This window comes from Epinephelus fuscoguttatus, linkage group LG9 (assembly GCF_011397635.1).
Source record: "Epinephelus fuscoguttatus linkage group LG9, E.fuscoguttatus.final_Chr_v1".
Lineage (NCBI taxonomy): Eukaryota > Metazoa > Chordata > Actinopteri > Perciformes > Serranidae > Epinephelus > Epinephelus fuscoguttatus.
Window position 1 is genome coordinate 19,762,372 of NC_064760.1, and position 27,976 is coordinate 19,790,347.

Genomic DNA, 27,976 nt, shown 5'->3' on the forward strand with positions numbered 1-27,976 from the left:
GTCGTCCAAAATAATAAAAAAAAGTCATAGTATAGTATGTCGTCCAAAAACACGAAAAAAGTCATAGTATAGTATGTCGTCCAAAACCATGAAAAAAAAGTCACAGAATAGTATGTCATCCAAATCATTAAAACAGTCGTAGTATAGTATGTCGTCCAAAATAATAAAAAAAAGTCATAGTATAGTATGTCGTCCAAAAACACGAAAAAAGTCATAGTATAGTATGTCATCCAAAATCATGAAAAAAAGTCATAGTATAGTATGTCATCCAAAATCATGAAAAAAAATCATAGTATAGAATGTCGTCCAAAATCATTATAAAAGTCATAGTATAGAATGTCGTCCAAAATCATGAAAAGAAGTCATAGTATAGTATGTCGTCCAAAATCATGAAAAGAAGTCATAGTATAGAATGTCGTCCAAAATCATGAAAAGAAGTCATAGTATACTATGTCGTGCAAAATCATAAAAAAAAGTCATAGTATAATATGTCATCTGAAATAATTGAAAAAGGTCATAGTATAGTATGTCGTCCAAAATCATGAAAAAAAGTCATAGTATAGTATGTCGTCTGAAATAATTGAAAAAGGTCATAGTATAGTATGTCGTCCAAAATCATGAAAAAAAGTCATAGTATAGTATGTTGTCCAAAATCATAAAAAAAGTCATAGTATAGTATGTCGTCCAAAATCATGAAAAAAAGTCATAGTATAGTATGTCGTCCAAAATCATATAAAAAGTCATAGAAAATGTTGTTTCCACCTGATAAAACAACGCATTGTTGCGGATTGATTTCCTGTCAACCGGCTAATCTGTGATTCAGTTCTAAATCAGGTTGTCTATAGTATCAGACACTTAATTTAATGCCTTAAGATCCTTTTAACAAAATTTTAAACCAAATTTTGCATAAATCATCCTTGTTATTAAAATATGCAGGTAAATATGAAGGGTTGAGTCATAGGGGTGTCAGGTTAATTACACTTGCAGGTACTGCCTTTATATTTTGACAATATTAGGTTCAGTGGTAGGTGTACAGATTTGTAAGATCAGAAATGTAGACTGTCAGGTGGAAGAGCCTGACTCATTTTGACTTAAAAAATCAGAAAAAAGATGGATGAATGAAATGTGGTAATTAAGACATAATACAGACACCCTGTAAAGTCAATTTACATCAAATGACCTGCCTACTGCTTGGCTCCATTAATGCTGCAGTACCTCTTCTGAACACATGAGGGCGCCCACACACCAATCCTGACACATTGAAGTCAAGCCCATGGACACAAACACTGTTATAAATCTCTCTTTATTAAAATATATCAGGCATTTTTCAAAAAATAAAATTAACATTCTGTCTCTTCAGTCCACACTGAGAAGAGCAAACTGTCTGCTGAACATCAAGAAGCATCAGTGGTGTCCAAAAAGTGATTTCTATTGTGTCTATGACGTAAAGTGTGTGTGCAGCAGAGGTGGGACCAAGTCACAAGGAAGTCTCAAATCTTTGCATTCATGTCCCAAGTCATACTCCAAGTCCTATAGTCAGAGTTCGGAGTCCTAAACAAGTCATAATACGCTCTTCACCAAATGTAATGCCATTTTAACAACAGAATAAAAATATATTACATCTATAAAAATCCGGAACACTTTTTAAATGTTGTATTTTCATTTTAATGGTCCGGTGTGCAGGATTTAGTGGGATATATTGGCAGAAACTGAATATAATATAATACAATACAATAAGTACGTTTTCTTGAGCCCATAATCACCTGAAAATAAGAATCATTGTGTTTTCGTTACCTTTAGAATGGGCAGTTTATATCTAAAGTGGGTCTGCCATGTTGCACCACCTTGTTTCTACACCAAACACTGGCTCTACATAGGGCCACCATAGTTAGCAGTCCCCTCAGCATTGAGCTGAACAGTGTCAAAAAAACGCAGATGTTTAATGTGAAACTGAAGGAAGAGGCCTGAACGTCTGGATCTGAAGCTGAGAGAAAAAAGGTGAGCACAAATTAGCAGGTGCTGGGCTAGCATACCCTCTCCAACTAACCAAACTGCATCAGATTTGTAATGTCTTCTTCTTTATTTTGTGTTTTTAGTGGTTTTAATCACCTGATCTGTTTGTTTTTTGAGAGGAAAGAGACCTCTGCAGATAATTCAGCACCGGTAAAAACCTCCTGAACAATAAACAATTAAGGAATCCTAACCAAGAGTTCAGGTTTGGCACATTGGAGATGTTTCAGCTGGTAGCAATCTGCAATGCTCACTGCTAGATGCTGCTAAATCCTACTCACTGCTCCTTTAAAACAAGTCTGTTGGAAGTTGGTGCTTCTGTCTGTAATCGACCTGCACGTTACTGCAATTCATTTTTTTGTTGACTACATTGTTTTTGTATGGGAACGAAATTATCTTTGGTATTATCTTTTCCAACTGTGGGGTTATATAACTTTAGTTCTTTTTAAGTTTAAATAACATATTTTTTTTATCTTAAGGGGAAGGTATCAAGTATTTATTAGTCAAAAGGCTCAAGTACAAGTGAAGTCATGAGTCATTGTTTAAGTTAAGTTGCCAGTCTTTCTTATATTTTGTCAAGTCAGTCTAAAGTCATCAAATTTGTGACTCAAGTCTGACTCAAGTCCTAGACATGTGACTCGAGTCCACACCTCTGGTACGTAGATCAGTGGTCTAAACTAAATGATCCTTAAAGAGCTCTAAAAACACTAAACCATTTCCCCAAAGTCAGAAGAGAGAGAAGACAAAATGTCAATAGGTTTCCATCATCCACAGTAGGAAAATAATCTGCTGCTACTGACACAGTGCACACACCAGGAGAAGTGTTTTTCCCCCTCTTATAAAAAGTGGCTTATGTTAATACTGTGGAAACACTGACTGTGTTATTAATCTGACTGTGGGCAAAACATATTAAAAGATGCCGCGGTGATGATCTCACAGGCGGATTTGTTTAATAGGCCCGGAGGTTACAGGGAGTAAATTAAACACAGAGGAGAAATAACTCGATAAGGGGTTCCAACAGTAACTGATCTGCTCTACTGGTGCATCACTGAGGATGTTATTTTTGGATGGATTTAATCCTCTGTACCGGGGAAGATGACATATTTCACACTGTCTTTTTGTGCTTTCTTGTCATGCTTTCTTGTCTTCTTTTCATGCTGTACGTTCAAAACCTCCTCCTTGTCCTGTTGTCTTTCTCAGTTCTGGACACAGTCTAGTCGGTTGCCATGCACCCAGTAACAGATCTGAGCGAACTTCAGAGGAGTGATGCGCACGGCCACATTGTAATCCCGGTTCTCCCCGTCAATCTCAAGCCACTGGTGTCCAGAGAAAATGCCAATGACCTTCCTTTCCCAGCGCTCTAAACTGTTGTCCCACACTCTTCCGTACACTCCGGAGCCACTGGCTCCAGGTCGGGCATCACAGTGCTGGTATATCAGGTCGCTGGACTCTTCTTCCACAGGACAAAACCTGTACACCAGCTCCCCGGAACGGTCGCTGTCAAAGCCAGAGAAGTGGATGCGATTCCCTGCCAGGTCGTCAGAGGAGGGAGCCACAGACAGACGCATGAAGGGACGTCGGTGAGGCCAACGCAGCTCCAGCAGGGCGTAATCAAAGTCCATGCTGACCTCCTGAGGGCCCTGGATCCAGCCCTTTGGCACACGGGTACGTTTCACCCTCACCCAGCGGACCAAAGGCTTCTTAGAAGAAGTGAGGCTGGATATGGTGCTGTTACTGGGTGGAGGAATCAAGAAGCCCACCCTGAGCTTTCGCGCCCCCTTGACATAATCTTTCCCATCATGCACACAGTGAGCAGCTGTGAGGACGTGCTGCTGAGACACAAGAACGCCGGTGCAGCCGGTGGAGATCCGCACAGCTGTAGAGAAAGGGTAATCCAACAGGAAGTGATCACCTTGGATGTTAAAACGTCCGTCAGCCCCATAGATCTGCCGCCTGACACGTTTGTGCCTGTGCTTCACTCTGGGTTCTCTCCTTGGTGAAGGGTGTGCGAAATTATCTCCTTCGAACCCCTCATTGTCCTCCACGTCCACAGTGGTGAGAGTGCGGGTGCCATTGGAGTACAGCGTCTCAAAGGCCAGTTTCTCTGTGAGCTGCTCCCTCTGGGCCTCCTGCTCTCTGTGGAAGCAGCTGGAGTTGCAGTGAGTGGTGAGGTCCAGCTGCGTGTGAGCACTGAAGCGGGAGCGGAGGAGAGGCGTCGGCGTGTGAGGGATGAGCGTGGGGACATGGACTGGTGGAGGGTGAGGTGGGTGCAGAAGAGACAGGGTGAGAGGGAGTAAGAGCAGGAGCAGGTGAGTCAGCAGGAGGGAGCTCTCATGTGGCGTCATGGTGATGAAAAGCACTGCATTGACAGAAATAATCACATATGTGAGAAAAACAGCTCACAAACTTATCAGACATTGCATGAATTCCTACATGTTTGTCAAGATAACAAAGCACAAGCTCTGATCCCACATAAATCTGGACTCTTTCACAGCTGATTGTAAATCACAGCAGCGATTTCTGAGGTCAGCTTGCAAAATCTAATGTTGCAATGCACGCCTGAGTTTCATCTGGTGTGGCGAGGCAACAACGAACCTATTGTTCCTATAACATAGATTACCAGGAAAATAGGATTTTAGCCTGATGGAAACAAACAAGCATTTTCATGTCTGTTCGATCCAAAAGTCACAGACGAATTCCAGAGGAAGTTAAGTTAAATTAAAGTGGAAGTAAAGTGGCCACAGACATAACTGAGAAGCCAGAACAAAGCTGCATGGTCAAGGCTCTAAAAAGAAAAGAAATGCAGTGTGTGATTACTTAAATCATCATTTCAAAAAGTTGTTTTGTTTCCTAGACGTGAACCACTACACAGACCACTCTTGACTTATGGTCAACTGAACAAGACGTTACAGTAAAAGTCCTCCTATCAAATATTTGCCGAAGCTCAGAGGAAAGACGTTGTTTTCCATCAAACATTAACTACTTCACAGTGTACGTGGGGCTCTCAGGGCAGATTAGCAGCAACAAGGAGACACTTGATCCCCTCTGAAAGCTGTGGACCTGGAGGCACTCATGGCACCAAGAGAGCAGGTGTGTAAAAAAGTGAAAAGCAACAAGTTGAGGCACGGCGGCAGAACAGAGCATTATTCCTAACAAAGAGCAGGGTGGGGCCGGTCCACACACACCTATACACTCTTTCATATAACACTACAAAGGAGACAGGGTTGCAAAAAGAAACTCCTGCAAGCAGGGAAAGTACAGACTTCACTCCATGTTGATGTGCTAGATTTTTGACAGCCATGGCAGACAGTTACAGAGCATCTGAAGTGGTAAATTGGCTGGTGAAGAAGTGGTGATCTGTGACATAAACCTGTAGATTAAAAACAGTAAATGTGATGCATTTATGACCTCTGTGGTAAAAGAGATGTAATCTAAGTGATTTGGGAATGTAAGGCTGTGCTTTCAGAGCCTGTTTCTGTGGTGAAACATTGTTTGACTCTTAAAACAACATTTAAAGCTATGAACCAAAAGCCGCAGCTCCTCCTGAGGTTCATTCTGATGGAAACCACAGGGACACGATCCAGAAGAACATCCCTGTGCAACAGTGACAACATGTAACTAGAGAGCGTTGATTTGTGGATGGCCTTAGAGCTTGGAGATTATAATACATCTTTAAAGTAGTGCATATACATTTTTTTTTTAGAAATATTATATTATGTTATAAATATAAAAGGAGAAAAAACAAGTCTACTCAAATAACACTGTCAGGTATCCAAAACACTCCAGTTACCCGGAAGCCTATAGAAGACTCCCTGTTCAGCACCTAAATGTGATCTAATCTTGTCTGACATAATATGCACCAGAGTCAAGTAGAGTTCAGCTCCCCCTAACATCTGTCATACAAGTTCCCTTTCAATATTAACTAGGAGGATAGTTGAGGGGATGTTTGGGACTAAGAAACAGTATGGAAACACCTGAAACCTCATGAAGACATCCCCTATTTACTCCAGCATTTGGCCTGAATAATGACTCTACATCTGGCTGCATAAGGTTTTAAAGTTTCTTACCTTTATTTATGAAAATATCTGAACATGCAACAGTGGTTTTCTGTCTTAAACTGGACATTTTAAGCATCCTAGTAGAGACAGGACAGGAGAAAAGGCAATTCCTCAATCACATAAATAAACCTAATACATTACCTCCTGATTAGTGATCGATGGTCCGTGTTTACATCCCAGTAAACTCTTCCTCCCCATCAGACGAGTCCCTTAGGATCATTCCCCAGGTTTTCCCTCATCCTCTCCGGTGACAGGCAGGTAGTTTCTCCGGGCTCGTCCCGCAGAGGGAAAATCTTGCTTGCTCTTTTTTAACAGCGTGTACGTATAAATCGCCAGAGTCCCTCTGGATGTCCGGCGCCGTCAGTCCTTCCTCTGAAACCTGCCCAGCTCAGACTCAGAGCCACAAATAAAAGTCTCTTGTCTGAAGAGAAGTGTTTATTCTCTCCGGAGCGTCCTGCCTCGGTCCTAGCGCCCCGCCTCCGCCTGTCCGCTCCGCTGAGTGGGGGACACAGTTACTGTGTGGCTACCAGTCTGACAGAAACCATCAATTACAGCTCATCACCAAACTTTACATATATATATTTTTTTACATTCATAACACATACAAAGTCGTTACTACAAGTACTGACACAGTAATATTTCTGAAAGTCATACTGACTGTAGATAAATGAATCTAATAAACTGGGCTAAACTATCAAAAGCCATGCTAGCCACTTTGTCTTAGTTGAGCATGCTAACATTTGCTAATTAGCACTTAACACAAAATGCAGTTGAGTCTGAAGTGAACATCAGTTCACAGTGACAGTGCTAACAAGCTTATTAGCATGCTAATGTTTGTTGATTAGCACTTACCAAACTGCAGTTGACTCTGAAGTTATTGTCATTAGTTTAATCATTTGGCCACAAGGTAGATGTCGACAAGCTAACAGGCTCACCGCAACAGTATGAACAAGCTCATTAGCATACTAACATTTGTTAATTAGCGCTAAACACAAAGTAGGCCTACAGTGGAGTCTGAAGTGAATGTCAGTAGTTTAATAATTTGGTCAAAAGGCCAATGTTGACAAGCTAATATGCTCACACTGACAAAGCTAAATGTTTGTTAGCATGCTAACATTTGTTAAATAGCACTAAACACAAAGTAGACTTGAGTCTGAAGTCAATGTCATGAGTTCGTTCATTCAGTCGTAAGGTCAATGTCGACAAGCTATCAGGCTCACAATGACAGTGCTAACAAGCTCATTAGCATGCTAATGTTTGTTGATTAGCACTTACCAAACTGCAGTTGACTCTGAAGTGAAGGTCATTAGTTTAATCATTTGGCCGCAAGGTAGATGTCGACAAGCTAACAGGCTCACCACAAAAGTATGAACAAGCTCATTAGCATGCTAACATTTGTTAATTAGCGCTAAACACAAAGTAGGCCTACAGTGGAGTCTGAAGTGAATGTCAGTAGTTTAATAATTTGGTTAAAAGGTCAATGTCGACAAGCTAACAGGCTCACAATGACAGTGCTAACAAGCTCATTAGCACGGTAACATTTGCTAGTAAGCACTAAACACTAAGTAGGCCTACAGTTTAGTCTGAGGTGAATATCAGGAGATTAATAATTTGGTCAAAAAGTCAATTTCAACAACAACAAGGTAACATGCTCACAGTGAAAAGGCTAACAAGGTCATTAGCATGGTAACATTGGCTATTGACACTAACAAAGTACAGATAGGGTTGATTGGAATGTCATTAGCTTTGCAGGTTTTTAATCATGATAAAAAAAATATTGGAGAAATAAAAATGGAGATGGAAAGTTATGGGATCGTCAAAGTTATTACAATTCTTCCTGTGTGTTCATGTCACTTCAACCTCATGGTGCTAGACAAAATGTCAAGGAATCACTAAGTTTGATTCATCTTTTGGGAATTAGGAATGTCAGTTAAAAAGTTATGCCAATTCCTCATGTACATATTAAAATAATTTATAGGATATGTTAAATATTTGATTTGCAAGTTGAGATAGAAGAAACATGAGGGGATCACCAAAATCAGCAGGATTCATCCTCTGAGGAACATGAACGTCTGAAGAAGATTTCACAGCGATCCATCTGAAAGTATTTCAGTTTGGACCAAAGTGGTGGACCAACCGATTAGCACTAAAATGGAGGATGAATGTAGGTATATTCAGGCAGACAGTATGAGAATTTTTTTTTTATGAGGGAATTATAGTTCTAGTAGAAATGAGTATGAATCTAAAAATTATGGGACCCTTAACAACTTATTAACATTTATAACAGCAGACTTAATGGCTCATATGAGAAACCTATGAAACCCCCATTTATTAATGGATTGCCATTTATATTGTATTAGTGCTATATAGAGAAGATGAACACCAGCCTGATGGGGTTGTTTCAAAGCTTGCCAGCTCAAAATTTGTTCTCATTTATGTCTTATAAGTGATCTAGAAATCATTAGTAAATGATTGATAATGCCAAGTCAAGCCAAACTGTAAATTCAAGGCTGCAGGAAAATTGGTGTTTTATAGAAAAGTATGATACTGATGCAGTTTTTAAGGCATTATACTGTTATATTGTTCAATTTTGTCATTGTAGGTCTTTAATGGCATTTAGATTTAATATCTAATGCACTGAATCAGCATGATTGATGTTTATTTTTCCCTTTATGACTCAGATCATGAGTGAATTATCAGGCATTTGGCACCTTTATAGGTAGCCCACAGCTACACCCAAGCAAGAAAAGTCTTGTTTCTGGCATCACTGTACTCTAATTATCATCTGTGCCAGGAGCAACGATAGAAGTGAAGACGAACTCCTCTACGCTCAGAGATTGCAGCTGGCAGACAGAGGACTGTTGGGGCATGTTGGCAGCAGTGCTCACCTCAGCCTCTGCTGCCTGACCTTGATCTCCAAAAGGTCTTTCATGTCTCATTCAGGGTCTCTGTGAACATGTGGAATTTGGGAAGCTGTGCACCGACGCTCCCATGGGGTTTGTTGTAAGCTTCGGGGGTGCCGAAACAGAGCTCCCAGTCACAGCGACAGTGCTTTCAGGAATGCTGAGGAATCTCCCAACAAGGACACAAGTCAGGCTCTCTGCACAATGCTGCTGCTGTTGTCCTCGGAGGACATGTCACCCCAGAGGAGACACCTACCAAACCTGCTCCTTGTCCTGTGTAATAAAATCTTTAGCTGGTGCCATTCCTGCGGCGTGAACAGTGTAGTGCTGACAGATTAAGTGTAACGTATATTCCCTCAGAAATATGGAGCGATATCATAGTGGATGGGAAGAAAGGTAGCAGGCAGAAGGCCAGAGAGGTGTAAATGTGTAACTCTGTAAGCATGCTGTGTGTGATGATGGTATCACTGCCTGTCTGTCTGCCTGTCTGTCTGCTACACAGCGCGGCACAAGAGGTTTCCTTTGTGTGTGTGTGTGTGTGTGTGTGTGTGTGTGTGTGTGTATGCGTGTTTGGCAATGAGCATCTTGACTTCCGTTCCTCTGTGGATTCCTCTCTTTCCGTTCGCTCTTCCTCACAAAATAGCTCTGCTCATATTCTTTTTCCAGCTCTGTTAAATTATACAGGGCAGATGCTCCTTATTAAGAGACCAGTATTTCACAAGAAAAGGTATGAATATATACATATCTCAGGATGAGTTAAACCACAAACACAAGAATCATAATGGTTCAGATGTGGCCTGGGTCAACAAGGTCCGCATCAGCTGTTGAGGAACCGAGCAACCTGATGTAAAATGGGCAACTGGAACAAGACGAAGATGAAGTAGAGCAGTTTCGAGAGAGAGTTTCCTTTCAATTATCTTGTGAGTTCTCAGATTTACAGTGGATTGGGCAACCTCTACTTGGGGAAACACTGCTATGCCGTAGCCTGGTAGCTTACAGGCTGAATGTACTAGTATATTAATGCTGAACCAATAGGATGACTAAGAGACATAGTGAACTACTTGGGGTGTCGGTGGCTTAGTGGATAGAGCAGGGGCCCTATGTAGAAAGGCATCGCCATCGCCCTCCACCGCCCTGCCCACCAAAGGCACAAAAAGCCCAAAGAAATAATCTTTAAAAAAAAAAAAAAATGTTTTTAGCCACACTAGAGTGCTGAAGGAATAAACCCTAAAGCTCGAAACTGAGTTAGCATTTTGGCACTCTTGGTTCTCCCTTCTTGATGTCAATGGGTTTTTTGAATGGGTTTTTAGTTAGATGCCTAAAATAAGGTCTTTTAACTTTTGTTTAGAGAACCAGGGTGATGCTAACTTCTGGGTTGTCCTACAAAAACAACGTCATCCCTACAGCACTCTCTAGCAGCATGGCTCCAGGGATGGCGATGTTGGTCCTTGACAATAACGTTCAGCATTAACAGCCTCACAAAGCTGCAAGCATGGCGGTAGACTGCAAGTCTTGTTGTTTCTCACATATGCCTGTCATGTAGACTGTAAAAGTTTATTCTTACATCGTTCAAGGAAAGCAGAGTTTTTAAAAGAAGTAGCCATTTAATCCCAGTAATATATAAAAATGAAAGTTCTCATGCAGTAAAATTAGTTTTTGGCAGCATGTATTTTCTATAAATCACTTGTGCAGAATACTCTCATGTTGGTCTGCTCCCTGACCAGAGGGCCTGTTCAGTCACAATTAGTGACTGATCTGATGCTGTATAGCCAAAGGGTGACCATTAACGTGGCTGTCCCACCTGGTGTCCATGTCTAAATGAGCAGAATGTGTGACGTGGAGCTCATAGTCTGCAGTGCAGCGGGGAAAGAATGACACCATTAAACAGAGGCGGCTGTGTGTCAGTGACACAGGGTCGGGTCTCAGTCCAGGAATTTTCTTTCATCTGGAGTTGACAAGTTCTCCCTGCTTTTAAATGCCAGACATGCAAGTCAGGCGAATTTATAGTCTAAAATGTGACCTGTGACTGTCTGTATTAGACCCCTCCACAGTGTTTATTTACACTTTTCCACCACCCAAAGCATGCTGGGAGCCTCAAGGCTGCAGCTTCTTGTGACTCCTGACAGTAATAAGCAGGTAAAGCTTGAACAATTGAATGAACATGTCAAACAAAGCAAATGGATTCAGAAATGAAAGATATACGACCAACAGCCGTTTTTAACTGTTTGAAGGCAGGTTTTTCCTTTACTGCAGGTCCTCATCTGAAAACTGAACCATGAATGAACCTAAAAACACGTGTTAGAGAGGGAACTGCTAATCTACCGTACAACAGACAGCAGACAGGTGGGACACTTGACCCTGAAAGTTTTTCTTTGTTTAATCTTCAGCAGACTTCTTAGCACACACATTAATCTACACAGGTTGACGTATGAAGAAATATGTACTGGAGACTTTGATACAGTTTTCCAAAATAAAGGCTTAAAAGGAATAGTTTCACTTTTTGGAAAATATGCTTATTTGCTCTCTTGGTGAGATTTAGACTTTATATATGCTGTAATACTTTAAAGTGAAACAGACAAAGAGGAGAGGAAAAAAGAAAGTGGAACTGCCAAAAATTGCAGTTATATATTTAATCCATATGTTTCCTTTCTATTTTTGTTTTACTGAAAATTAATAACATAGATTTTCTAAATGAAGGGAATAGTTTAACCTTCTGCAAAACTGTTATACTTGCTTGCTTGCTGAGAGTTAGATGATTAGATTAAAGCCATTCTCATGTCTGTATACTAAATATGAAACTACTGCCAGCAGCTGGTTAGCTTAGCTTAGCATAAAGACTGGAAACCGGTGGAAAAAGCTCACACATTTTTATCTAGTTTGTTTAATTTGTACAGCAGTGGAAGTGTAAAGACAAATAATTCATGGTTTTGCAGGAAGTTATGTTTGGGACTATTTCTCAACCAGGTGCCATCCCCCAATAAACGTCTGAGCAACCAAGCAAGTGGAGCAAATGCATCCCCATTATTTAAGAATAAACTTACCATCATACGGTTAGCATAACCAACCTGTTTTCATCCCCATGTTGTAAAATACTGACACTTTGTCACAACCCTTGGCATGTGATGTCGACGCCAAAGGCTTCGTTTGGTATCTTCATGAGACACACTGGACTTTCAACTAACTCCAATGTAAATATATCCATGGCAATACTTGACACCGAGAGCAAGTGATGTGGCATAAAGAGCAATTGTAATTTAACACATAGGGATGTCGCAATATTCCGGTAATCATTCAGTCATTACTCCAGAAAAAGTAATTGCTCTTTCTGCATGATTTTATACTGTTATGGTTACAGTCTCTCTCCACCTTCATACACTTGTATTTATGGTGTAATTCATTTGCCAAAAAAGAGAGAAAACACACAATAAACAAAGTTAAAGATGAATGTGACTGATTTTTTGACGATTTTTCTGTAGGTATTGCATTAATATTGTTATCATTATTTACTCTTTTTGCCACAATAATCTTGTATTTAAAATCTGATATTGTGCCAGCCCCAGTAAGAAATTCACTTATTTTAAGCCTAAACATGACTTTTTTTCTTAATCAGTCCTGTTACCTGAAATGTAACCACAACCGTTTCACAACATTAACCATGTGTTACAATGTGTTTCCACTGTGTGTCAAATACAGACCCTAAAGGATGGCCTGTGCACTGCAGAGAGGCCTGACAAAGTGTCAGTGTGTGACGACCTGGGAATGAGAATGGGTTAAAACCCTTCAAATTAATCTGAGAAGGAAATCTTACTTCCTGTTCACACTGATGTCATTCACTGTGGTGACACAAGTAAGTCTTACTTTATTTTAAAGTGTCACAAACCAAAAAGTCTGAGAACCACTACAGCACAGGTGCCCTGTGGGTCTAAGGCCCTGTTTAGATGACAACGGTTTCTCTAAAAACAGAAAAGTCTGTCCTTTGTGTTTTAAAAAACTTGTGCGTTTATATGATGACGTTATTGAAACGATCCCCGTCCACACGGAGCCGCAAAATCTACTGGAAACGCTGTAGTATGCATGCCAGACCAACGGGTGGCAGTGTAAATTTGCAAAGCAACACCACAGCACAAACAGAGCTTGGCATTGTTGTTGTGACAGTCGGCATGCATAGTGACTGGAACCGTAATTCGCATGTGCGAAAACTCTCCGTTTTCAGAGGAACTGCATATTGCAAGTTTACATGACAACAGAGACGCTGCCGTTTCCAAAAAGTTGCACTCTGGAACCCGTTTTAAAATCGTTTTCGGGCACCCAAAACACAGTTGTCGTGTAAACAATCGGCCAAAACGCAACTAAAGTTTACTGTTTTCAGTTGAAATCGCTGTTGTGTAAATGGGCCTGAATCTTTTACTAAGACTTACTGTATGTACTGGCCTCATATAAATGGCATGATCGTTTGTTCACATATTTCCATTGTACTACTGCACCTCACTACTGTTTCTGATGAGGGTCATAAATAAAAAAAAGAATTTCCCTTTCACAAAGCAACACAGAAGCTATTTAACAGAGTTAGAGGTGTATTTTCCGTCACTTTCACACTGAGGTCCTGAAGGTCTGTGACCTTTCTTCTAAACCCCTGACCCCCAAATCTTCATCACTCAGTCATTTTGTCTGACCCACACTCTCACACTTTCCAAGATGATTCATTTAAGAAAACAAAGAAAATACGCCTCAGAGACCCACTTTTTCCCCCTCAAGAGAAATGACTGTCATGTTCATTAACATCTGACCACTTTTCAGGGAAGTGCGTTATTAGTCTGTCACTGTGTGAAGGTGAAGAGTGGAAAACAAATAAGGGAAACTGAAAAAGAAAGCCACTGGTTTGTCTTTGTCACTTCTGTTTGACTTTCTTTCTAATTATTCAGTATTTGTGCAGGATTCCCTAATATGTGTCATTAGCTGTCGGGGGCTGAGCTTGTTCAACCTGGAGGAGAGCGGCATGGAGAATTCCAGATGAGTGAGTTCACACTGAGTTTGTGTAGAGTAGGCATACCTTAAATTTCCATGGAAATGGTGCTGTGGCGCTGAGCACAAGTCAAAGCCTGTAATAGCTCCATGTTGTGCAGAGTTCATCCCTTATATATGTTTCCTCAAGCACAAATTAGACTGAGGTAAATACAATTCTACATTATTAGTCCAGTTTGTAAGATTTAGGGGGATTTGGTGGCATCTAGCAGTGAAGACTGCAGATTGTAACCAGCTGAAACTTCTCAGGGTTAGAGTTCCCTCAGTGTTCATTGTTCAGGAGGTTTTTACCAGGAGCCTAATTATCCACAAAAACAATCGGACCCATAGATTAAAACCGGTAAAAGCAGTTTACATTACAAAGCGGCGTTTCTCCGAAGCTATTCGACACATCACAGACGGGCTGCTAGCCCAGCACCCACTGTTTTAAAGGAGCAGTGTGTAGGATTTGGCAGCATCCAGCATCTAGCAATTGCAGATTGCAACCAGCAGAAACTTCTCCCATGTGTCAAAGCTGAACTCCATGAGGTTTTTATCGGGGGCTGAATTATCCACAGAGGTCTCTTCCTTTCCAAAACAAAAGCGGCCAGTGATTTGAACTGGCAAAAACACTGAATAAAGCAGTCTCACGTTAAAAAAACTGTTTCTCCAAGGCTGCCAGCACGAAAATAAGAATGGCCCTATCTAGAGCCAGTATTTGGTTTGTTCGTTCTGGGCTGTTGTAGGAACATGGCGGTGCAACACGGTGGACTCTGTGGACCTGCTCCCTATGTAGATATAAACGGTTCATTCTAAGGTAACAAAAACACAACAGTTTTTATTTTCAGGTGATTATACACTAAAGAAAACATACTTATTATATGATATTCCATTTCTGCCAATATATCCCCCTGAATCATACACACTGGACCTTTAAGGTGGTGATCAAAGATGAATGCAATGGTGGGCCAGGGGATCAAGACATGTGTGACCGTTAAGCTGACATGCTGTGAGGGCCCCACGACAGTTTCTGTAAGCAAATGGGGATTTATTAACTGGATCACAGGGTTTTCTCTGGGGTCTTTAAGCTGATAATTGGCTTTAGATTCAAACAAGCCATCTGAGCCTTAAAACAGTAGAGTGAACCTTTTATAACAATCCTGTAGCTCTTGACTCGGCCAGACCCTCTTGTCACTAAGGAACTGCAGGGACTGGAGCCAGAGCGGTTCTTTAAAGAGGGGAACTGTGAACACAAAGAATGTCCCCTTTCTCCTCTCCAGCCACAGTGTTTTATGTCCTCTTTTTTTCCATCGGGATATATTTATTGCTTCTTCACCCCGTTCCTTTTCATCAAAGCCCTTCCATCCCATCTGTCCATCCTCTATCTCTCCTCATCATCAGCTCAAAACACAGAGGACATTTTCCACATTTCCAGTCCATGTGTTTTCGCAGCACTTGACAAATACCTTCATCTGTGCCAGGAATTACCTTTTCAGACATCATATTTTCCTCCCTGATAAATATCTCATCCTCCTGTTGAGCAGAAACCCCTCCTGCCGTCAGTGCCTGGTTCTCCTGCAGGGCCTTGTGGGTACGTATTCAGCCCAACTTCCCCTCGGCATGATGTCATTTCAGTTTGGCTGCATGAGCTGTAAGAGGAAAAGAAAAAAAAGGAAAAACACAGTTAGCAAAAACAGAACTAAGGAATGCAAACTGCGATGAAATCCATCAGGAGAGGTGGAGAGTGTGTCTCCTCATATCTTTAACCAGTCTGGGCAAAGTGTACAGGAGAGAGTCTGCCGCTGAGACTGGAAGTCATCCCAAAAGGTATTTAGTCACTGCAACCTCTGGCCTCCCATAACAACCTTAAAACATTTCTCTGGCCTGGATACATGGAAAGGAGAAGGGCATCTGTTGGCGTAATCAAGCGGTATAATGGTTACAACAGGAATTATGGTCCCAAAAGGCAAAATAAATCCACATATCGCTATTGAGTCACTTTGCAGATTGTTGTCAAATTAATGCCAGCTCTCTGTAGAAGAATGTTGGCTGCAAATATGTTGTGCTATTAAGATAACAACTGCACTTGCAAATATTGTTTTTCAGTCAAGTGATACTGAGGAAAAACAGTACAAAAATGGATGTAAAGTGGCGTGTAATATGTGGTTATTTGAACCTGACACAACTGAGAACCAAACCCTTCGATCTTTGACTCTAAAAGTGTCGTGTTTCATTCTTTATCACTAATATTATTCTTGTTATGTGTATCATGACCCTGAACAAACTCTGACCCTGAAAACAATGCTGCCCAACAGGGAAATTAACAAAAGAAAATATTTTTTATGTTTCAATTCCTCATGAAAAAAGCACAAAACCTCCCAGTACGATGAGAAGCTCAGCGCCAGAATATTTGATAGGAACTCAAGTGTGGGTTGAGTATTTGGGTAATTTTAACTGATACCAGAGGGGAGAAATTACTAAGGGAACGTTGGAAATCTTGCGATATGCAAGTTGCTTGGTGAGAACAGATATAATGCAGAAGTGTCTGTCGTTCAATCTGTGATCAACAGTGACAACCGAAGTAAAAGAGTCTGGAGTGGAGACGTCCACGCAGCTGTTATACATTGTGGAAAATGCAAACGTGTGAGCCACGAGCAGAGCGACAGGCCGAGTCAGAGAGAAGCCTTCATCGCACCAATATGGTTTGAATATTGTGAAATCATCAAACAAGGCTTTGATAGCAACACAACACGGGTGACTGCAAACCATCTGACCACATGAGACGGAATTTCCTGAAGTCGTTTCCATGGAGGAGACGGAGACAAAAAGCATTCAGGTCATTTGAGTGGGGGAACAAATCTGCTGTAAAGGGCTCTGTAAACAGACCCAAATATTTACAGCCTCAGAGCGAACATTCCCGCTGACAGTCTTCTGCATGAGTCTCTGCTTCATGCACAGAGACAGTTGATGAGTTTGTTTCTGAAAAGATATTCTTACCTCCCACCTGCATATCCCTGTTTGACCCCTGTGAGTACGACCCTCTGAGGCTCCAGTCTACCTGCACTGAAATGTTGGTTTGAACTTTTCTTTCACTCAGGAAACTCCAAACATAGCCTATTTTACTTATTCTTTTACGAACTTTGGTTAAACATTTCTATAAAAATCGAAAGTATTCCAACCCCGTTTGGTAAGTTTCAGGTATAAAGGTATTTTTAACAAGTTTCTCCAATCATGTGATCGATCTTGGGGGAAATGGCCTAATTCTTTTTAAATATTCATAATATTAAACCGTACCTGTACTCCATCACTGACCAATTCTGCGTTTATTAAGTTGGTATCCTGAACAAAATAAGCAGACGTTGAAATGGTACTCCTGGATACTCCTCAACGAAACGTGTACTAGTTTAAAATCGAGTTATTTAAAGTTGTATTTAATGATTTCTTTGACCTCTTGGGGGAAACACAACAAGCCACAGACACATATTTTAAACAGCATTACAAAGTGCTTTGCAAGGCAGGAAAATAACACAGACACGTCACAAAAACAACAGGTTTTTAAGAGAAAACACATTAAAATAAACAATTTGTTGCATCGAAACTGAGGAAATAAAAGACAGTTAAAAGGAAATTAAAAGTCAAATAAAATCCTGATAAAAGCATGCTGTTAGAAGGGACTTTAAAAAAAAGATTACTGACTTAGCCAACCTGATTTCCTCAGGCAGATTGTTCCAGAGCCTTGGGGCCCCGACTGCAAACACTCTGTCCCCTTTTAGTTTTTGGCCTCTGAACAGTACCGGCTGGTTCTGTTCCAGAGGCCACATTGCTGACAACTGAGCCACATTAGCATCCATTTGTAGTTGTGTTTCTGGCCAACTCAGGAATGTAAGTCAATATTCACTCTCCTTTTAAAGGTCCAGGATGTGTAGGATTTAGGGGCATCCATTTGCAGGAATGGTATATAATATTCATAACTATGTTTTCATTTGTTTATCATCACTTGAAAAAACACATTGTTGTATTTTCGTTACCTTAGAATGAGCTGTTGTTGTTCACCATGTTGCTCTACAGCTGCCCAGAACAGACAAATCAAACACTGGCCCAAGACAGGGACATTCGCATTTTTGTGTTTTTGCATAATTGAGCCTGGGCTGCTGCAAAGGACTCAGTCTATATGAGGCGGATAACTTACCAGATCAGCTAGAGGTCACCCCTCAAGTCACAAATCTGATGACTTTAGATGCGACTGACAAAATCAAAACAGACTTATCATTCAACCTGGACTTTTACACCAATGACTCGTGACTTCGCTGGGGCTTGAGCCTTTGGAATTAAAAATACCTTATCCTCTAAGCCCAAAGACTAAGAGTTTTAATTTTAAATCTAAAAAGTGTGTCAAGAATCAATTCATATCCCTCCAGTTCCTGATCCAAACTATCAATAACGCTATTTATTCACCGCAAATCAACACTTAATTCCCAGGTTCCAGTTTGTTTGAACCAATCTAACAGCATCCAGTCAAGTTCAAGGATAGAACCTTAAATAGCTAACGTTAGGTTACTAAGCACTAGTGGGGAAAAATTATTACAAAGATAATCTTGTTAGCGTACAAAAACTTTGTGGTCAACAAAATCCAAATTGCAGTATGCAAAACGTCCAGGTTGAAAATTAGAGAAGGACACACAATGTCCAGCAAATGTGTTTTAACAAGTAAATACTTTTTTTTTTTTAAAAAAGCATTCATGATTTTTGTAGATTTAATATAAAATTTTAGTCGTTAAAATGGCACTGCATTTGGTAAAGACAAATTATGACTTGTTTAGGACTCTTAACTCAAAGTTTAGGACATGGGACTTGTCAATCTTGACTCAGGACTTGATTTAGGATTTGAGTGCAAAGACTTGAGTCTTACTTATGACAAAACAGTGACTTGATCCTACCCCTGTCACAGCTACATGCCCTGAAATCCTACACACTGGACCTTTAACTCTCCTTTAGATCTCAACCAGCTCCTGTCTCTGTGACTATGTAGCTGCTGTATACCGTTTACCACCAAGTCACTGACTGTTTGTCTGGAGTGCTTTGGCTGATACAGCTTGTTAATATAGAAGCAAAAATGAGTGCTTTAAGAGATCTAGTTTATGTATTTTGTTTTGTTTTTTCATTTAGCACTTATGGTAAGTTTACTCATCGATGACTATTTTTTGCGCTCAAATTTTACTTCCAATAACAGGTTTAAATACACCCCCCCCTACAGCAAACTACATTTTTTCCTGAAAATATGATAAAAATGTAAGCCGGGCTACTTTGGTAATCCTTTTTAGTATCAGAATAAACAGCTCTAAAGTCCACTAAATCCAGACGGAGGGGGCACCTGAGTCCTGAGTGGAATGTTCTGGAATGTTATCGCCACAGTTCTTTGCTCCGGAGAGCTCACAAAGGATCCGCCCACAGGAACAACGAGTTGCCAGGTAACGAAGAAGCCCTGATATCGGCTACAGTGCGGTCTGTTCACTGAGGAGTGGGATCCAGGCAGTGTGTGTGTGTACATTAACCCCAGCCCCCGAACGCAACAGAAAGCACCTTTGAGCATTCGAGCCTGTCATGCTTCAGAGTAACAACCAGCCTTGAAAACAGTCTTTAAGATGATGATGAGTTAAATTTAGGTGTGTTTCTTATTTTACTCTGTCATTTCATTTCTTAATTAACCGCATAATTTGTGGCACTTGTGGTTTTCATCTTGTATGAAGCAACAGAAGATGATCCAGATGCAGCTCTGTAACAAACAGGGCGGTGAGGCTGCCAGATCTCTTCACTGGGCTGTTATCTGCAGCTGCTAATCCTTGCACTTACATGCAATAACAATTTGGTGACACCGTTCTCCAGCATTACACAACAGCAGTATACATAATCACTGTCAGGCTCGCTTAAGCAGACATATCCTAGGCAATACATTAAAACAGCTTGTCAGTGAATAAAGACAAACAAGGCCTTCTTTTTTACACAGACACACCCTGCCACTGTCTCCAACAACAATTTAAAGTTCTTAATAAGGGCTAATTATCAGTGTGTGTGTGTGTGTGTGTGTGTGTGTGTGTGTGTGTGTGTGAGTGTGTGTTGAGCCATTATTGCTTTCCCCCATTTTTCCACTGCTCACCTCTTTCCCCCACATATCTACTACAGGGCTGTTTTTCTAATTGTGCCAGAGCTTTGCAAGTGAATGAGGAGCTGAGCAAGCCAAAAGACTGCACTGGGAGGTTTTCATGGTTATGAGAAAAAAAACCTAAGAAGGAAGAGAACGTGGCTTCTCTCGCTGCATTCTTTCCTTCATCAGGAATTCACTGAGGTTTGGCCATGCACTTTTTACTGGAGCCTCTTTCCTGTACGCCTGGGAGTAACAAGGCCGTCCCTTTCTTGTCCCTGCGCACTTTGAACAGAGGAGCCGCAGACTGTGTTTCAGAGCTGTCCAAGCGCTCAGGGCAGCTCCACACCCATGGTTTAATCCTTTAAACACCGCATATCACACAGAAACAAAGCGAGCCCCCTCTCCCAGTGTCCGAAACAGACCCCTGGAAGCCGTGGAGCTCATTTTCCTGAGAATAATGCTCTCTATGCAGATCGGCCACAAGCTCAGCTCAGGGTTTTGTCCCCCTGACTGGTTCTCTTTTCAGCTGTGGACAGATTGATGAAGCAATGACGCTCATAATTGGATTCCAGCATGGCACATCTCTGCTCTGTGCTCAGCTGGAGCTTATTGTTTTTGACCAGCATTTAATCCGCGGCTGATTGGGGTCCATAAATTCAATAGACAGGAGATGGCACAGGGATTTACAGCTTCAGGGCTGTGACAAAACGTTCCAGCGACAACTGTTTAATTGTAAACTTATCTAAAGGTTATCCGCAGCCAGATGAACAAAAAGCCCAGAGGACGTGAGTGCCTGAGAATCTGGGATGATCACAAAAGCTTTGCGAATGCATGTCTGTTTATAATAAGCGGCAGAATCCAAAACACCCCATGCAAAGCCAAGGAAAACTTGGAGAAAAACTGTGTCTGACAACAGGGATCCAGTTGGAGGAGACTTTGAAAGAGACATCCTGTTCCAGCAAAACCAGTAAAAACAGTTCATAAATGTCTCCCTCCACCTGCCATACTTCTCTTCACTCCCTAAATATTGAATAAAAATATGTTTTTCAAACCAATTCTGCCTCCACTCTTCTCTTCTATCTCACTCATAAACTTGTTTATGAAAATAATGATTATGTAACCCTGATAAAAAATTACAACCTGTTATAATACTGGAGCTATTCCTCCCACAGACACACTGATCCAATTGCACCAATTATTCCCATTTTTCCCAGAAGCATGCAAGGCAGTGTAAACGTCTGGTGGCTCGGCGCAGGCACTGGGACCAGTGACAACAGCCTGTTATGAGAGGGAGAGAGAGGCGGCTGTGGTGGCCAAAGCCTGATCTCAGTACAGACAAGGCTGGGCTGCAGCTGTGTGTCCTCAAGCTCAACTCCCATCTAGATCCAGATTAGTAACACCATCACTCAGCCAAGACCTGCTCCCACTGACACTCGGACATTACTACACTGGGATATACACTCAGGGTCGAGCTCCTTATCGATACATCCATCACCTCTATCTTTGTATCTATTCACTATTCATAAACAGCTGCATTCACTGAACTTACACCCCTTCGCAGTGTCAATAGATTTGATGAACGAAATGATTTCAGTTAAATTGTAACTAAAAAGTACCCTGATTAGTTGTTTAAATGTGTAAAGAGTTTTGTTTTATGTTATTCATTACAATGTAATACATCACTGCAATGTACATCAGTTTGATTAATTCAAATAATCTTAAACACATCTCATTTTCTTTCAATAAAATACAGCTGAAAGCATCAGAAAAAAGAGAAGTGGACTTGGTGTGGTGTTGAGTTGTTGTCAAAATCAGTTTGACTTGAAATTTGGTAAGTATTTATATCAAAAAAATCTATAAAACTTTCATCATAGTATTGAATGTAACCACACCCTAAAACTAGTGTAAACAAAGCTGGTTTAAGAACAGTGAACCGCAGGTTTTGCAAACGTTTTATGAAGAGGGAAACTCATTCAGTTTGCCCACAAAAAATAAAAACCAGATGAAAATCTTGTCTTTGTTGATCTACGTTTGTGCCACAGGCTGTATAAAGTAATGGACGAAGCTACCATGATGGCACCCACTGGTTTCTGGACAACTAGTTTGAAGCCGTGAGTTTGACATTTCGGCCATTTTCATCTTCGTTTTTTGGAGCCAAAGTGACCATATTTGTTTGAGTACTGGAGCTGTGGAAGAATGAGCGGTGGGTCTGATTCAAAGACTAGAGATGCTTTGCAGACAACCTGTCACTCAAGCAGCCTCACCCTTAAATATGCGGACCTGTAAGCCTTACTGGCCCCTTGCCTGTTCAAGGCAGAAATATCACTCTGTTATGCTGCCTTGCTGTGCTGTGTATAAGGTACGATTGTGGAATGGGAAAACTGAGTGGTCACACCTTTAAGTTACCATGGGAGGTAGTAACAGCGCAAATAGTGTCTGTATAAACAGGACAGTCTGCAGGACAGGACCATAGGTGGGTGTGACGTTTTGATGACATGTTATGCTTGTGACTCACCATAGGAGATTTAAAAAGTAACTGTTTGCAGTTAGCAGCTAACTCAAAAAAGAACAGCGGCTGTAAATGTTCACAAATTGGGAAAACAATGACAATCTGGAGCTTTTTTCCTCCGAGCAGAGGACGAGATCAGCTGCCACATAACAGGGATGGTAAATGATTGTTATCATTTATATAGCACTGCCGACTTGTATGTTTTATGTCATACTAGAGGCTGACGCTGTTGTGTTAAATGTCACGACCATCTTTTGATTCCATGATGCAGGCATGCAGTCTATGATCACACACTGATCTCAGTGTAAAAGGGGTTGATAAAAAGTCAAGGGGTGAGTTAAGAAATTGAGCCCAGTACAGTTGTCATAAATGTTGAAATTAGTTGAGAAACCAAAATGTTTTTGTTTTTTTTCTTTGTTTTGTTTTTTGTACGAGGCTGTAAACATATTTACTTCTGCTGTTGAGTTGGGCATTTTAACACGGGTGTCTGGGAATTGACAGACTTCCAGAGCCTCAAGAGGCCATTAGAGGAACTGAAGTTCATTCATCATTTTTCAGCTCTGGGGCTTGCCGCTTGATTTCTGCAAACCATGTTTCATGTCTTATATAAACACTTGTAAAGTTACCTATAAGCTGAGTGTCATCTGGAGGTGGATGGGTATGATGGATGGCATGATATCTATCCATGTTTGAGAACCAACAAATAACAAAACTGGGTGTGATGTAGCGAGTTATTGATGTGTTTCCAGCGGCGGAAAAGTGGTTGTCTTTTACCGTGACACCACTACTTTTTCTCGCCAGAAATGTGCCCCTCAAACTGGGTGTCTTAAGCCAAACATGATCTTTGTCTAACCATGACCAAGTGGTTTTTGTGCCTAAACTTTACCACACATTAACCACAGTGTTGTTAAAACATTAAGTTTCAACATATCCACGGATTGCAGAAATGAATAATGTCGACATTTTATTCTGGCAACTGGTGACATCACTGTTGGGTGTGGTTACAGGTGCATCAGACAGAAAACTATACCCTGGGAACCACAAATCTGCAGGCTCAGGCTTTATTTGCTCTGACAGATGCCATTTGCGAAATGGTCTGGTGTTGCCAGGCTAAGAAAACCATCCAGGGAACCTTTAATGTAGTCTGTGTTCTTTTTATATTGCCCATCATGTCAAGGCCAATTTAATGTCTCTCTACATGCTTCTTCCCTACATACAGTGTGTGTTGCTGTCACTCTCCCCTCTCATGCAGGGGCCATGTATCCAGAAGGTGCTGTTGAATTATGAGCCTGTGACTTGGCAGGGTGTTGAATGACTGTCAGCTTAAAGATCGCTGGTTCACCAACTCCACCGCGGAACCAAAGGAACTCCGCCCTGCTGCCAAGTCCCAGATGCCCTCTAGTCACCCACAACAAACACCCCGAGGACACATGAAAACATCAGAGGGTTTAACACCAGCTGTCATGTGCATTAGGTCCCCCTAATATTTACATTATTTTTACTTTGCACCCAAAAAAACATTATCGAACTTTGCATGAAAGCACCTCGTAAAAACCTAAGAATGTGTGTTCTTTTCCAGCTCCGTGTTTCACAGTATTCGCGGTTGACAGCTGCCCACTGCAGCTCCCGAGCTTCACAGGAAGCTTCACAGGAACAGTCTGAGGGATAAGTGCCTTGCTCAAAGTCATGTGATGTCTATCAAGTGATAAAAGGAGTAATAATGAGGTGATTAATCGATTACTTGTTCAACAGAAAATTATCAACTATTTTGATGATTGGGCAACTTTTCATGCATTTCTGGCTGCAACTTTTCTGCTGTGATGATTTGCAGTTTTTCTCGGTTTTATTTTATTGTAAACTGAATATTTTTAGTTTTGGATTGTTAGTGACTTTAAGACATTATAAAGATTATTTTTCACTATTTTCCAACATATTTTTTGCTCTACTTGTAGAACGCAGTGTCAGCTTACATTCACACCAGGAACAAAAGCAAAAGTAGTGCAGATTGTTCAGGACTCTGTCTGTGAGCTCTTTCCCATCTAAATCATATCTTTCTCTTCCTGCATATGAAACAAAAATATGGAAACAGTGAGCGAGTTAAAGCACCACAAACAGAGTGAACCTGCTGCCCATAAATCAGGCACCTGACAGCTCTATAACAATGGACTCCACCTGACCTTTCCTTGTTGCTGCTCTCAGCACCATGGCTGCCGCCGCGGTTTCTGCTGCCAGGTCGTGTGAGTCCCCAGCAGGGTGGCAGAAAAGAGCACCGCTGTTTCAACACAAAATGAAAGGCAAAACAAATAGCAATCAATTCTGAGTATGTGTCAGGGCATGGTTTATCACATCTGGTTGTTTTAATCTGTCATTATCACAGAGAGGATCAAAAAGCTTGATGAAGAACATGGAAATAAACAACACACAAACACTTTGGAGGCGTGTGAGAGCAGCAGAGGAGGTGGTGTTGGCGGTGGAGTTGATTTCATGTGGTTACTGAGCCGTGTTTCTTTTAAAGAGTCGCCCAGACGCCATGAGACACACAGATGGAGTGACTCACGGACACTTGCTTTAGCACTGTCGTGACCAAGCATGAAATAAAGACAAAAGTACAAAGACAAGCTAGGAAGAACAAATTTAAGATCCTGCACCATCTTATCTGTTATAAAATCTTGACAGAAAGATGGATTTTTGCAGCCAGCCCCCTCCTTCACAGCTTGTCCTCACAAAGAGACTTGCGGCTTATTCCACCCTCATTTCTTTATTCACCCTCCAAGGTTTTTCCCCCTCCATTCTCTTTCTTTTAACTTTGGCTGTAACACCGGGAAACTCCAAAACATATCCAACAATGTCATTCAAGTGGAGCAGGGTAGAGAGTTAACATTCAGGGTTGGCTCTGCGGCCTGAGCAGCTCCCAGCTCTCCATCATCCGATACTCTCTCGTTGGGTTGCAAACGGTGTCAGATTCAACTGGGTCAAGGCGAGGAGACGCAACTGTGTACGGAGAGGGTGAACATAAAGACAGATCCCTGACAGTCTGGGTGTGAGTACACATTAATCAACCTCCAAACGCTGGTTTCTTTGCAAAGCTAGAGATGTAGGGGTTGCTGCAGCAGCATGTGCAACATATTTGCTGCGCCCCACATGCTAAATGGCGCGTGGAAGTGAGGCCAGGTATCTTAATCCCCATCACCCTTGGGATTCCCCACCAAGAGATCCCATTAGTGAGGATAAAAGCTGTAATGTAGTCCGGAGAGGACTGGTGGACTTGTGGTGCGCTGCAACCCCCACAGGCCAGCACTGACCTCCATCTGATCCCTCACTAACTGGAATTACAGCTCCGGCTCCAGCAGGCAGTGTAAAAGAGCAATGAACTGTAAAGCATTTGGATGTCTTAATGAACAACATACACACAGTCTAATAAAGGGCACCTATAAATTTGAAAGGAGCAGCACTATTTGCAGATGCCGTAGAAACCACTTCAAACACTTGAAGGCTTGCAGAGTGGGAGGGTAGAGGACAGACTTTAACACTTCAAAAACAAGATAATTGTTTGGAATGATGCAGCATGAGGCCATGATGTTATAACATGGCAGAAATAGTAGCTCTGTTTTTCTACATGTGTCTCTAAGAGAGAAAAACTACACATTGATACGGAGGAATCTGAAGAGAGAACACCATATTTTTCTCAGATGGACAGTACAGCCGTGGATGGATTACTGAAGGGGCCTAAAGGGCAAGGGCCGAGGGGCCCAAGAAAATTAACACTCAAATTAAGATGTACCAACCAGGAAGAGACTCAAAGTTACCGCAAAGAGACACAAAACGACTACAAAGAGACACAAAACAACCAAAAATACAAAACTATACCCAAAAACTAACCTTTAATAAACATAAAACAACAACAAGGGCATGCAAAGGATCTACACAGAGACACAAATGACTCCAAAGAGACCCAAAGTGACTAAAAGATTACCCAAAATTACCTCTTAAAGACAAAAAATGACTACAGAGACAGAAAACAACATCAAAGACATGAAAAAGAACTACAAAGACAAACAAAATGGCTACAAAGATATGCAAAGGAACTACAAAGAGATACAAAATGACTATAAATAAACATAAAACTAATACCAAAAGACACAAAATGAACAAAAACCCCATAAACGTCTTTAAAGGGCCAGTGTGTAATATTTGGCATGGTTTATTGTCAATCTGAATCTGAATATTCTACCCATTAATATGTTTATACAAGTGTATGATCGCTATAAAACAAAATTCGTTTGGTTTTCGTAGCCTTATAATTATGCTTATATATATATATATATGTATATATATATGTAGCAAGGGCCTTGCTTTAGAGAGGTCGCCATCTTGCGCCGCTATGTATGTACGGCAGACCGAGTGGACAATCCAGCCAGCCAGAGAACGCGTTTCGCGTGTATAAATAAACCAACGAAGACAGCGGAAGGAACGAAGAAGGAGGAAGAAACAGCAGAGAGTGTTAGTAGTTCGTCGATAGAGAGTAGTGAAAAGTTTTTTTAGTTATAAAGTTTGCGAATGGACCACACTTACCACGCAACAGGAAGGAATGAACCCGAACCATCATATGCGAGGAAAAGAAGACATAACTTCACTCCTTGTGATGCACTCTCTGCAGCGCTTTTCCTCCTGATGATATATCTCCCCAAGGATGGTAGCAGTAGCACCGAATCCCATTCTGTGCATTCAGCCTCTCTTCTCGCCCGCTCAGCATCAAACACATGGAGTTCCTCATCTGTATGCTCCGGCTCAAACAGGTATGGCTCTGGATCTGTGTCTGCTACAAGAAACTCTTCAAAATCACGTTCAAAGTCATCCATTGCAGCTACTATAGTCCAGAGATATCGCTAGGCTAAATAAACAGCTGAGCTCTGTTTACCGGCTACGCTGTCAGTCAGTGTACTGGCTGGAGGTTGGTGGAGCAGAGAGGGGAGGGGGGTCCCTACTCGGTATGGTAAACGAGTATGTGTGTAAAGTTATGAAGTGTGTGTGTTACCAAAGTTTCTGGAGTGCTCAAATAAACTGGCCTTTTTCCCGAACGCTCCTCTGGTCTCCTGCTCATGAGGGATTCATTACAATATCGTAACATGGTTTAGATTTCTAAATAAATATTCACCTCATCGCTAGATAGACCTACTCCTGAAAAACTCATGCGCAAGGCTTTTTGTCCCTACGAGGCCACCGTCATTTACCCGACGGGAGGGGTGAGCGAGTGAGCCCTGCAATCTAGAATTTGACCACTGATGTCACTGTTTTCAACCCATTTTACACACTGGCCCTTTAAAGAGACACAAAATGAAAACCAAGACATACA

At 41.3% G+C, this 27,976-nt stretch overlaps 1 protein-coding gene and 1 long non-coding RNA gene across 2 annotated transcripts; both read right to left on the bottom strand.

Annotated features, from left to right (window-relative positions):
• Positions 1-1,269: 1,269 nt before the first annotated feature.
• LOC125894540 (serine protease 23) lies at positions 1,270-6,523 on the bottom strand. Its single transcript, XM_049586007.1, has 2 exons — positions 6,210-6,523; positions 1,270-4,369 (listed from the first exon to the last, which is right to left on the bottom strand). Exon 2 carries the CDS (start codon positions 4,353-4,355, stop codon positions 3,207-3,209), a length of 1,149 nt encoding a protein of 382 aa, XP_049441964.1. The 5' UTR covers positions 4,356-4,369; positions 6,210-6,523; the 3' UTR covers positions 1,270-3,206.
• A 4,140-nt stretch (positions 6,524-10,663) lies between these two features.
• On the bottom strand, positions 10,664-27,505 carry LOC125894541 (uncharacterized). Its single transcript, XR_007450076.1, has 3 exons — positions 27,196-27,505; positions 24,801-24,895; positions 10,664-15,621 (listed from the first exon to the last, which is right to left on the bottom strand). It is a non-coding gene; the product is annotated as an uncharacterized LOC125894541 (long non-coding RNA).
• Positions 27,506-27,976: the final 471 nt, after the last annotated feature.

Coding starts and splice junctions, on each gene's coding strand:
- LOC125894540 (XM_049586007.1), bottom strand. CDS start 4,355: ATGACGCCACATGAGAGCTCCCTCCTGCTGACTCACCTGCTCCTGCTC.